Source organism: Cephus cinctus, unplaced genomic scaffold (genome assembly GCF_000341935.2).
Source record: "Cephus cinctus unplaced genomic scaffold, Ccin1 Ccin1_scaffold0123, whole genome shotgun sequence".
In the NCBI taxonomy this organism is placed as follows: Eukaryota; Metazoa; Arthropoda; class Insecta; order Hymenoptera; family Cephidae; genus Cephus; species Cephus cinctus.
In genome coordinates this window covers 2,547,337-2,560,794 of record NW_014332857.1, presented here as the reverse complement: position 1 = coordinate 2,560,794, position 13,458 = coordinate 2,547,337, and the positions used below count along the sequence as shown (strand labels likewise).

The 13,458-nt window shown below is 39.8% G+C and overlaps 1 protein-coding gene across 1 annotated transcript in view; it reads right to left on the bottom strand.

Annotated features, from left to right (window-relative positions):
- Window positions 1–256: 256 nt before the first annotated feature.
- Window positions 257–13,458, bottom strand: part of LOC107274918 (DE-cadherin) — a 41,767-nt gene continuing 28,565 nt past the window's right edge. Inside the window, exons 2-16 of the mRNA XM_015754500.2 lie at window positions 10,844–10,917; window positions 8,590–8,725; window positions 8,268–8,506; window positions 7,325–7,513; window positions 6,874–7,163; window positions 6,281–6,551; window positions 5,604–6,183; window positions 5,311–5,492; window positions 4,745–5,222; window positions 3,801–4,667; window positions 3,500–3,723; window positions 3,196–3,411; window positions 2,770–3,109; window positions 2,537–2,689; window positions 257–2,448 (exon numbers count right to left, since the gene is read on the bottom strand). Of these exons, the coding sequence (XP_015609986.1) occupies window positions 2,306–2,448; window positions 2,537–2,689; window positions 2,770–3,109; window positions 3,196–3,411; window positions 3,500–3,723; window positions 3,801–4,667; window positions 4,745–5,222; window positions 5,311–5,492; window positions 5,604–6,183; window positions 6,281–6,551; window positions 6,874–7,163; window positions 7,325–7,513; window positions 8,268–8,506; window positions 8,590–8,725; window positions 10,844–10,917 (4,382 nt within the window). The 3' untranslated portion in view covers window positions 257–2,305. The remainder of the gene's footprint in view (window positions 2,449–2,536; window positions 2,690–2,769; window positions 3,110–3,195; window positions 3,412–3,499; window positions 3,724–3,800; window positions 4,668–4,744; window positions 5,223–5,310; window positions 5,493–5,603; window positions 6,184–6,280; window positions 6,552–6,873; window positions 7,164–7,324; window positions 7,514–8,267; window positions 8,507–8,589; window positions 8,726–10,843; window positions 10,918–13,458) is intronic.

The following is a 13,458-nucleotide window of genomic DNA, read 5'->3' as shown; positions in this document are numbered from 1 at the left end:
TATATATATATATATATGTGTATGTATATAACGTCAGTGTTTTTTATTGTACAAAAAGCTTACAAATTAGAACGCGTATATATATATATATATATATATATATATATATATATATACACACATATATAATGAATGTCTGTGTATATAGTATATGCATTTTTATATAGAACGTTACTTATCTACGTACGACGGTTTTGCAGTTAAATATAAAGAGAGGTGCCGAAACTAATAATGACAATAATAAGAAACAAAAAAATGGAATGAAACATGAAATAACGAAGTTAACGACAATTTGTACAGACGGACTGTAGGATTTGTTCATTGGGCCTCTTATTCCTTCTCGTTTACTTTCAAAATATAAATTCAAGTACCCGAATGGCACTCGTGGATCTTCATATAGTTTACCTACTCAAAAGATATTTTAAAAAATTACAAGAATGAGCTACAAATATACACGTAGGTTATCTCATTTTTGTCACGAATAGATAAATTTAAAAAAGCCAAAATGATTATTGAAAAAAAAAACCGAAAAGAAAAAACAATACAAAGCAAAGAAAAAGATTTAGGATCTCGTGTATAAGGGGAAACATAAAAATGAATTGAAGACAACAAAAATAATAAAAAATACAAATGAGGGAGAAGACAGAAGAAAATAAGAGATCAATCATCTCCCTAGTGTCACTTCCATCAATTTGTTTCGGCCCTCCCCCCCGCTAAAAGATTATTATCGTGATCGAAAAAGCGAGCGTGTCCACTTTATGTCCACGCGAGGACATGAAAATGCGTATTTATTATTAATTGCGTAACGAGTGACCATAAATAATATATTTATACGTTCGTGTCGTGCACTACAATATAATTAAGATATATCATGGACCAGTGAAGGAAAAATCGCTCGCTCTTTGGGTCACTTTCACTGTTTTTTTTTTCTTTTTGTATTTTTTTTTTCAAAATTCTTTCTAGTACTAATTCGCCCACTTAATCACTATTATTATAATTCTATATAATAAACTGCATCATACGCGCATCGATCCACATTCATTCATACAGCTTTTTCTCTTTGTTTATCATTAAACAACTTATTCGCTGACGGTTCAACTCTTACTTACTCGCTAGACAGACAGACAGTTACGCGCACTCAATTCACCCTATACGCAACGTCTCACTCGTAAGTAAGATTATTAAAATATTACATATAAATTAAATACGTCTTATTTAGCCATAAATGCCGTACCGTCAACCTCAACAACGTCATCTTACATCATCCAAATGCGAATGACGTTTTCACTGTGCATTATACTCTGCAGTTAATACGGCTCTCTCAAAGTGTCGTTATCGTGTATTATATTGGACATCGACTTCTATCGGTGTGCCGTTATTAATTTATATATATAAATATATAGATATATATGCTGTGTGTGTATGTATATATATATATTTATGTATTTATTTGTATAAAAATAGCCCGGGCAATCCGGTACGTGTTTACGAACGAGAAAACTGATTGTGTTAGACTCGAGGATCTCTTACGGAAAATTTAACACACGATTTATGACTCCTCGTCAAGTTAGCTGTACGTGTGAGATAATAATTTATTTCATCATTATTTCTGTCCTCGAGGCTGACACATTGATCGGATTTGTAAATCTCGTGCTGCCCGGGCCGGCGAGATAATTTTCTTTTTTTTTTTAAATTCAGTCGGATATGTCACAGGTTTATTACCTATGAGTTTCGCGTTACCCTAATTTATTTTTTCTTGTTTGTAAAAAAAAAAATATTAACAAAATAAACAATAATTCTTTATCTCGTCGTGACTTTACCCAGTAATAAACAAAAAATATCTATAACCTTCATCCTCATCGATACACATCTCTACAGGAGGGACAAGAATCCTTAAACGCTTCTTTGATTTGAAATTGTGTAACATGGAAAATGATGCTGGAATTTCTTTTGGTTCTAATTTTTTTAAAAAAAAACCTTGGGATTATTTAAGTGATTGTTTATGTCTTATTTTCTGCTGGAGGTTGAATCCGAACTTTCACGTGGTTCTGCAGAAATTTCATCATGGCCATATGGTATTTGGCTTTTTATCGAGCATACCGCGAATCTCTTTGCTTTGACGGTAGATAAGTGGGAGGGTTCACCAGATCACAATTCACAGTTCACCGTCAGATGTCACTGAGGGCATTGTGGTTGTGGCATCCTCGGCGTTTTCTTTTTAAGTACAATAATGTCGAAAGTTGCGTAAGTGAGGGAATTCGTAAGGTATAAGTCTTTTCTATTGTTGGACATCTTCTTCGTCGGCTCAACACCAACTTTCGCTCTCGCGCTCACCAACGCCGTCGCTATCCTCGTCACTTGGCTCCTCGCCGTACATATCCGCCAGCTTCCTGAACCGTGGACCAAAGTTCGACAGATAGTTGAACTTCAGATCGCCGTCGTCGGTGCCTAAGAATTTATGGAATTGCAAATTACATTGATATCGGTTATGATAATTCGAATATAACGTGAGTGACAAGTATGCAGATGAACTTACAGGAAGCCAAGGATGACAGAGAGCCGTCGGAGTTCCCTTCACCCTCGTAAGCGTAATGCCTGACGTCGTCGAATGGATTAGTGTCAGGATCCTTATCACAGCTTTCTTTTTTGCCGTCGAGGAATCCGCAGATGTCAGGAACCTCATCGGGAGCTGGATGTTCGAATAATAGAATTATAAATGCATTGTAGATACCATCGAGAATATTTTATAATATCATAGCATTTATTTACCTCTACCCTGGAGACCCACAGGAGCAATTTTTGAATCGAGAGGTGGTGCGTCGTACATCGCCCTGAGGACGTTCAAGTCGTACCCAGTATCAACCTCGCCACCACCCTCATCTTCGTAGTTGATTATGTTCTCCCGAATATCATCCATATCCTTGTAAAGATCATCTGTCTTCCTGCGATGGACCACCACAGCGAGCAGAAGAATCAGGAGGATGGCGACGCACACCAGGATGGCCACCAGGAAATTAGTATCAATGCCAAACGATACAGCTTTAGCCATTCCATGATCACAACCAGGATCTGCATTCTTTGATATTGTAGGCATCCCAAGATTGTACGTCTAAAAAATTGAATCAATAATGAATAGACAAGTCTTCATTTATCCATTAAACACATCAATTACAATTACTATTATCCGTAACTTACGTTTCCATTAATTGTCATATTACGTATACAGCCGACGAATCCTTTGTCAGTGGGTCTGTGATCCCAGCCTAAGTCACTTGCCATTTGAGCCAGATTCGTCCAAGTTCCCCCAACTTGTAAAGGACTGTTCACATTGAGGAATTCGTTGGGTCGTACGGGAGCCTTTAGACTGACGCATGCAGACATACCGCAATTGTCCACTTGCATCTCTATAATCTATTCAGAAGCAAAACAAGGATCAATAATTAATTATCGTTTAAGTTCTTCGAATAATTACAAAGAAAAGCAACGATAGACCACTTACATTTTTCGTCCAGAAAACGTCAATCCTATGATTTTTACCATCCATCATCCTGTTGTGCTTCTGATCCAGTCTTACAGTACCACTACCATAGTCCACGTACAAGACGGCATATCCGTCCTGAATTTCAAGAGCCATAAAATCTCGAATTCCCAGCTTAGGACTGTAGCTCATAGGACCAAAGTAAAAGACAAGACCATGGTCAACGTGCGGTGTAATTTCCAAGCCTGTAAACGTTAGTGAGTAATCAATAAGTATACAGTGAATAGCAATGTCAAAATAAATTATCTAAATAAATACTTACTCAAGTGCGAGTCGTCGCATGCCTGTCCAGGAGGTGGCATGACAGCCCAACCATCCCCATGGAAACCAATTCCCAATAATTCACAACGTGGTCCTTCCAATCCTGGAGGACATTCACACCTCTCGGTGAGAGGAGTACCGCCATTGAGACAAACAATTGGCTCGGCGACGTGACAGGTACATTGTGGATCAACAACCGCGTGCACGCCGACGAAGGAGCTGGTGTTTGTATAAACGGGAGACGGAATGCTAGTAGCGTTCAAGTAACTTCTACAAGAATTATTACAATGAACTTTCTCGAAGAGGCATTCATCGATATTGATAAGCATAATATCAGCGTTCATCTCCCGTTCGATTTCCTTAGAATGTTGAGCGGCAATCGTGTTCAATTTCTCCGGTGCATAGTAAGGGCTGCCGTGGGCCGAAAACCGGACGTCCAGGAGGCTGCGATTGTTGTGATGAGGTGAGTGCAAAACTGTGAAGACGTCCACGTTTTCCACTGAAGTGTTGAGCATTGTTGCCAGACGTTCCTGAAGAATTTCCTTCTTGCTGACCCCAGACGCATCGGGAGCGACGAACTGCTCTGCGGTCATACCGAAGAATCTGACAGATCCGGACTTCATAACGGCTTCCTCAGGGATCTCCTTGACTGTCACGTTCACGTAGGCGTTCACGTGGTGCTTTGGAACATTTGCACTCTCTTCAGTGACCTTGAACTTTAGGACGAATGTATCATTTGTTGTTCCTGCTAGTAATGTGATCATTCCGTTGTCCGGGTTCAGGCGGAAGCCCTCGTGAGGCTCAGTTGCCCAGCCAAAACGCTTGTCGGGCAGGTCCCAGTCATCCAAATCATTTACGTATACCCGTCCTGAGGAAGATGATTGTCAATATTGTTTCTACATAAGAATCCTGGACAGACAATTCTTTATATCATTTTCTACATACCTATCTCAGTATCTGGAGTCTCTCCCTTGTAATTATACACAAATATAGAGCTGGATCCTTCTTGCATGGCGTTGTCGTTCCTATCGCCAATTATGACAGTCAGAGTAGACGTTCCCGTCATTGGTGGTTTTCCACTGTCTGTTATGGATATAGGAATATCGTAGCTCTTCCTTTCTTCACGATCGAATACAACGACGGCGTCCAGGTAGGTATTTCTGATTTTAAATTTTGAGAGTATCTCTTCGCCAGCTGAATCATCTATTTTGTATTCGAATGGGGGACCATTCTCGTCGGAATCCCAATCTCTAGCTTTTAGTTCAGTTATCTGTCCTGGTGGCTCTCTCTCGTACCAGACGACCGGGTGCGGCATATCCAGGAATGGAGCGTTATCGTTTATGTCGATAAGGGTAATATTCACCGGAACCAACTTTCTCAAAGCAGTGGGAGCGTCGTCTTGGTCTAGGGCTGTGACAATTATCTAAAAAAAATTATAAAAAGATAATAGTACGTAACAAAGAAAAATACTTGATGATCAGTTTTTTTATTGTACTATTTAAAAAGCTCACCGTCCACATGGGGTAGCCAAAAGGTGGATCGTGATCGAGAGGCTTCTTCAGGGTCATACAACCAGTCTTATCAATGCCAATCAAAGGTTTTTGATCTTCCTTATATATAAAATAAGCGATGTGCTGATCCGCGTTTCTATCCTTGATATCAGGATCATAAGCAACAACAGTAGTGATACAACCTTTAGAAAAGATAAATATTATAAATCTCCAAAACGTTACAACCCCTTAGATATTACCCTTAGGTAATACTCGGTGTTAATTATTGAAAATAATTTCAAGGTAATACCAACCATCTACCAATTGCTCCTCGTAGATAGTTGGGTTCCTTTCAAAGTCCTCGAAAACAGGCGGATTGTCATTGACATCCTCAATGAAGATCTTCACCTGGGCGGTGTCATTATAAACCCCATCAAAGGCCCTGACCGTCAAATTATACTCAGTAATCTTTTCGTAATCCAAAGGCTTATTAACACGAATCTCTCCAAGACGACTGTCAATGTAAAAGCTGTCATCGGTATTCCCAGAGATGATGCTGTAAGTCACCGGACTTGCCGTATCCGAATCGATAGCCTCAACTTTGGTGACCTGAGCATTAATATTCGCATCTTCCAGAATGGCGGTGGCCGTGTAAATAGGCTGAGTAAAGTGCGGAGGATTATCGTTCTTATCAGCAATATATATCTGGAACACTTGCTGACCCTTGTTATGCTCTCCCGTCTTAAATAGCGCACTAGGTGAATTATCCGTGGCTATCACCCTCACGCTGTAACTGTCCTCGGCTTCCCTGTCAAAGGTAGTGAGCGTTGTGATGTTTCCCGTGATGTTGTCTATGGTGAAAAGGTCCAAGAAGTTGCCCAGTTTATAAGTGACCTGGAGCAATAAATAAGAGAACAGTCGCAAGTCTTTTGGAATGTAGAACTATTCACTCCGCCCAAAACAACTCTACCCACGTCCTTTGAGTACCAACCTGATTATGCGCAGACGTTCCATCCGCGTCGATGGCTCGGACTTGCATCACGGGTGCACCAGGTGGTTCGTTCTCCAGGACGCTCCCCTTCTCTATCTCACGAAATATAGGTATATTGTCATTCACGTCTAACACTTTGATGTTTACCACAGTCTCAGCAGCCAATTGATATTTATTCACCACCCGGACGATCAGAGTGTACTCGGTGTTGCTCTCGTAGTCGAGGTGCTTGGCCAACTTGATATCAGCAATGTTCTTCAAGGACACAATCCTGAAAATAAAATAATATCAATTGTAAGAACGCCATTGGTGGCCTTGCCTTACATACGAATACACATACTGAAAGTGTACATTATACTTAATCTACTGTACTATACTTATCATAAAGTATTTCCCAGTATCTAATCAATAAGACTGAGTACTTTCGAATATCAATAAGTATTATGGGTAGTTCACTAAAGTTTGTCTATTGTATAAAAGATACTTAATGGCACATAAGTAGCTAGTGAACTTCAAAGGAACACCCAGTAGACATTTAACGGTAGTTTAGACAAAATCAGTTCCTGACTAATGTACTCGTTAGCTCCTATTACCTAAAAGTATTTCCCTTGTTGGTCTGCTCGGTTCTGCCAGTCACAAGCTCAAAGAAAAGATCGCCTGAACTCTGGTCAATGTTGGAGACGGCCTCTAGTCTGACGATGCTGGCATCGAAGTCACTGTAATTCTCTTTAAGCCTAATTGGTTCGTCTGGCCTGGGTAAGAAAGATGGCGCCTTCTTGTGCGACTCCACCACACGTATATCCAGGTCAATCACGTTGAACTTTGGCTCCACACCCTTGTCCTGGGCTCTGGCGGTCATGCTGAACTTGTACTCTGGATTTTTCTGAGAACGGGGATTAAAGATATTGAAATATAAAGCAACAAAATGAAGACTGGTGTACGAAGAAAGTAAAAAAAAAAAAGAAGGAATACACAAGGTAAAACTTTGTAAGTGCACTTTCTTAAGTTTATAATATACATTATTCATTAAGCTTAATAACTCACGTCGATGGTCTTGTTCAAGAAGATAATTCCAGTTTCTTCGTCGATCCTAAAGTAGACCCCGTCTTTACGGTTCTTAGGGGTGAGAATGTAATGAACGAGGGAATTATTCCCATCGTCAATGTCTGTAGCAGAGACGCGCATGACCTCTCTTCCAAGGGGTAGATCCTGAGGTACGGATTCCGTGTAGGCCTGAAAATAGACGTAGCAGGGTTATAGTGGGAGTAACGAAAAATAAAAGGAAAAAAGGTGTAACCAGAGCTTTATTGTCATTACAAGGAATGGAGTGAAGGTTGGATACATTTCTGCGTGCTAGCATGCAGACTCGTGCGAGGTGTAGGTGCATCGTATCCCTGTACACGCGCATGCTTCACACACTACGACGACGACGTCTCTCAGGACGACCCCCAAAGGACGACGAAGACCAAAGAGAACGACGCTTACAATGAATATCCTGACACTGATATCGCGTACAATCCATTTTCCTTGAGATTCCTTTTAACGGAGGACCTTTTTCTTCCTGATATCTCTTAGGCAAGACGAAGAAGGTGCGCGTGGATGGGAATACGTGAAACTGCAGGAAGGCAGTGATATCAGTCTCAGGATCAAGTGAAACAGACAAAACACATGTGACTATCGTATATTCCTTCCACACGGGCTTCAAATTCTGACCAACCTTCCACACGTGTCCACGGAAGACCTGATTTCAGGAAAAAGAGTTAAGCAAAGACAGTTAGTGGGAACAATTAATGAATATCGATTAAGGGATACACTGTTTCCTTTAATATCAATAAGCGCACTCCATACTTTTCAAGAGTTCCTGCAGCTCAGATCGGTCGGTTTGACAGGTCATGAAAAGTGACAGATTGAACTTCCACCAGCTGTAAATCTTGATCGATCGCAGTCCAGTGTCAAATTTCAATCCTATCAGAAAGTAACTACGTACCACTTTGTCAAATACTGGAGCATTGTCATTGATATCCTCGATGGTAACTTTAAAGGTGCAAACGTCCTCGAGGGGTGGTCTGCCGTTATCAGTAGCCAAAACAGTTAGATAAGCTTCCTTTTCACGCGTTGGTTCGTCCCTGTCCAAGAACAGGGTCGTAGTGATTACGCCGGTTATGTTGTTAATCTGAAACTTGAGTTTCTCCGCTGGGGACGTGGCGAGCGTGTAGGTGATGGTGCCTGGAAGTGAATCGAGTATTATTAGAATTCAATATTAATCTTATCATACAAATTGTCTCATTAAATTCACGACAATTAATTACCTCCCTCCTCCGGTGGGTCACGATCCTCCGCATGAACTTCAATAACCCTTGTACCAGGTGGTTGCTCCTCCTTGACGACTGGCGCGTAATTCGAACAATTCGAAAACACCGGCTTGTGGTTGTGGCTGAGTTGGATCTGGAAAAGAAAACAAAATTTATATAAATATCACAAAATCAATATCGAACGATGACCACCTTCTTTCTATACACAATAAAATAATATTTCACCGTGCAAGATCTACTAAAATGCAATTCGATTACATTGAGCTCTTTAAAAAATGAAAAGTGAACGAAAAAACACTCGACGCTGTCTCCTGATTTGCCCAATGCGTTTTCGTAAAGCGGTAAAAAAAAAAGTACTAGAACGACAATCCACCGTTCCCCTAGGGAATTTTAAGGGTACCAACAAAAAAAAATTGTCAATGAAAAAAAAATCTAACAATCAGCGGTTATAGTTCATTTAACTTTTGAATTTGCCCCCCCCCCCAACACCCTCTACCCCCTCGAAAGGCCATATTGTATCCGCCAAACTTCTCAAGTCTATTAACAGTTTCAGTACTGTGTTTTGTTTGTGCTCGACAACCCTCAACATGGTCGTTTCTTCTCGACTATTTTTCTATTTTCTTTTTTCTTTTTCTTTTTTTTTTCTATTGTCTTATCAGAAGCGTCGCAAAACTCGCAAACAAGAACCGAGCGAGACGCCCACGCGGAATATCAAGTAACGACTGGTCGGGGGGTTTCTCGTTTCCGGCAACGGCGAGCACAGAATTCACTCGATAAATCCCGAGTATCCGTTGGTGCGCGATGACGGTCTAACGTATTGCGTAAGGCGCCTGCAGTCCATAATCCGATCATAGAAAGAAAAAAAATAAAAGCGAATAACTAAATATAAAAATGACGTAAGAATCGCTCGTATAGGATTAAAGAGATTAAATGAAAAATTCGTTGTAAGGATCGTTACGAATATTTCAAATAAACAAACTTTACCTATTTGTTTTCGATGTGATGGACGGCCAATTTTTATTATAAAAATCTTATCGATTTATTTCGAGAGATTTTACTGGTAGTGATTTATATATCCCTGAGTTAATTGTATATACCACGTGTTACCCACGTGACCAGGGTTATATATAGTAATGGTACGTTACGATGATCGGACTATTTTTATACCCCCGACCACCATCATCCCTTGACGTTTTTCTCTGAAAACAATTTCCGCGTGCGTCACATAAATTTCAAATACGTAAATACGCCTTCCCGAGCTTGTGTGTGTATATATATAAATATATTTCACAGATCGACGTGACTATATAAAAAAAAAAATGCATTAACTTAATCGAATCGAATTTTATAAATTGCAATGTTTATTTTAAGCGAGAAGAAGAAATAAAAATAATATCAATTGAAAAATCAACATTTTTCGTACTTTTTTTTATTTTTTTAATTCAACAAAAAATCGTTTAGTCGCTCAAACTCCTGACGCGCGATAACTATTTCCGAGACACGAAGAATGCACGACGCATCCGAGTATCAAGAGGAACAAAAAAAGTCAGATGCATCCTTGCTGGATGACAAAGTGGATTCTTATCAGTTTCGTTCTTTTCATGTCCTTCGTAGGAGATATGCGAGAGACCGAAGAAAAAAAAGATAAGCTATAAGGATACGGAGACACAGAGAGAAAGAAAGAGATGGATAACCAGAGACTTTATCTCTCACGGATTTATCCGGTAGAGCCTCTCTTGAATTAATAATTTGCTTTGCGAGCCAAGTAGACTGGGAAGTAAAATACTTGCTGCACTTTCAATTCGCGATTGCCGAGTGCACGGAGTCCTGGCATAGGGTGAGTAATGGGAGGGAGAGAGAGAGAGTGATTGTAAATTTTACGTTGCAGGAAAACTCCGTTAACCCCCCGATAAATATTTTAATGTTCGATCGACGAACCAAGTGCGAGGTTTCTATGGTGAAATTTCGTGCGGATATGAAGTGAAAATGAAACGTGAGGAAGTGACGGGTCAACGAAAATATATTGGAAAGAAGGAATGAGATATAAAAAAAAAAAAGAATTATGTCACAAGAAAACATCCGTTTTCGCGTGAAAAATTCATTTCCGCGAATTCGCGTAACCGCAGGGTTACATGATCGAGACCAATTTTCAGCATCTGTTCCCATTAGCTGTATTACTACACTATAGCAGGATGAAAGAGATCAAAAAAATAGTGTCGAAAAATTTTTTTTACGTTTTTTGTAAACTCACCTGTAATATGGCGTCATTTTGCAACTGTGATCTGACGTCGAGGTGACGGGAATGCCTGAGCCTGGTAGCATCGGCTGTAACAAAGGGGAAAAAAATGCATTATATTAATAAACGATTGGGACAAAAAAAATCGAAAAATCATACGGTCCGCTGAATTCAAAAAAAAAAAAGACGAAACGAAAGGAACGCAAAAAATGAAAAAAAAAAATGCAGACAGCTTTTTCAAAAATGTTCGCACCGACCAAACTGCTGAAATTCTACTGTTGCGGCAGATTGCGCGCTTGACGTTTGGGGGGAAGGGAGGGGGGTGTTGATGACGCGTTCGGCCTCGATTTAGCAAAATTCCCATGAATATGCAGGAGAGACTAGAAATCGCATAGTATCGTTTCACATCTCTCCCGAGAATATTCGCCGCAAACTGTATTTTACACTGTCGTTCTATAATTTTCTCATCCGACGCACCATTTTATTTCCATAAACGTAAAAAAAAAACAAAATACATCCAAAGCCGTCTTTTTTCCGATAAACAGTCCTTGTCACGATTACAAACAAGCGCAGAATGCATCGCGAGTATTTTTATTTAAAAAAAAGACGCCGAACATAAATTCGTATTTAACGGCGTTCAGTCAATACGTAAATTTTCCATTTACCGATTAAACCAATAAAAAAGCTTCAGTCACTTAAAGAGTTATTGCTGGATTTATTATCACATTTTTGTTCAATGATCAACCCTCTATAATTTTATCGACCAACAGCATAAAGTCAGACAGGATCGAGAAGGGAATTAAATGTGCGAGACTCGTCCGACTGGAGCTTCTCGGTTCTCCCGTCTGGCGGCGCGCGCGTACCTACAGGCGTTATACGACTGCTACAGTATAATAAAACGAGCCGATTCGATAGCCGATAAAAGCAATAGAAAGGAAGTACTCGCACCATTGCTCATTGAAATTGACATGGCGAAACGAAAATATATACTCTCTCGGCATTTATATTACGTATACCTTTTTCTTTTCTACTTATTTCGGGTATTCCCAGCTCTATCCCACATTCAAAGCCCGATGTAATTTTTCCAACGACGAAAAGAGAAGTATCGACTGATATCGTCCAAGACGGAAATTAATTTCACAGATTTATACCACAAATATAACATCACTGCGCCAGACGATAATTCCCGTAACTTTCTTTGTGGATAAGAAATTAAATCCAATAAAAGTTATCAAAGCTGCAAATATTATGATTATCGGTTTACAATACAATTTTCTCAACCTATAGTGTATACGAGGATATGCAAAGGTAAGTTTTAAAATCAACCAATCGAATATTCGTTCCAAGGACCAACGGCCTTCTATGATTGGTCAGTGTTACTTGTACGGAGTCAAATGCCGGCAATTCACTTATGTTCAGGACTGTTAACTGACTAACTTCAGGTAGCTGAGTGCGAGTTTGTACGAATTTGCTGATATCGAATTTCTAACGTTACACGCGAACTGGAGGCATCTCCCACGCTTTGTTACCTAACCTAACCCGATATCTAAGTCGACCGCAACAAACCTAACCTAATGCTAATCAAACTCGTAGCCAGGCTATACAGAAGCCAAAGGTTCTTCCCCTCTAACGCATACGTAATTTTAAAATACTTCATCTCCCTTGCGTGATAACATTTTCTTGGCACTTGGTTCAGAGCAATTGTCGCGCGAAAAATAATAATTTCCAACACCAGAAGTACCACACGGAAGGGGAAAAAAGTTATAGCCTCTCGCGAGCTACAGGCAGGCAACGAAACAAGCACGCTTATCGATAGTAAATCGATATCGTTAGAAAAGCAATTTGTGCATAGGTTTATGGGTGTGGAAAAAAATGTACTATCAAAGTAAAGAAGAAAAAAAAAACGAATAAAATCTGTTTGACAAAGATAAGCGTCATTAAAAGCATACAATATTTTCGAGCGTGAAAAAAAAAGTCAAAATAAAAATTTTCAAACTCGGAGCGTTGTCGAAAAATAAAAAAAAAACATTGAATAGACAAAATCTCGCGTCGTCAATAAATTAGCCGATTTAAAAGCTGCCTTTGGTCTTCGCGTAAGTCGATGCACTTTCCTAAAATGCATGTGCAGCCCGAATGCATCCCACTAGATGCAATTTCAGGAAAGCACGAAGCCACCGCCAGATAACAATGCAACGGGAATTAGAGGGCGGTAGATGTGAATTTTGAATACGTCGTGTAGTATGTGATTCGGTATAGTCGAAGGGAAAGAGGTTAGCGGTGTGTATATATATATATATATATATATATATATAAAAATGCATCCCATCCACCGATACATTACCATAAAGATAATTGAGATAATTCCCTCATGCAGCCGGGATGCAGCTGCTGATATCGTGTACAGAGCTGCCGGAAAAAATAGCACAAAGGTCGGATGTCACAGGGTTGATTGAATATATGAGAATTGGAGGAAGGGAAATGAAAAAAAAAATCGGCCTACAAATTTTTTTTTGGAAATTTTCGAAAAATTCACAAAATATATTTCAAGGCCGTAGAAGTGTACACAGAGGGGTACAGGTAAATTTTCGATAGGGTAAATTAATTATCTACCCCCCCCCCCCCCACCACCC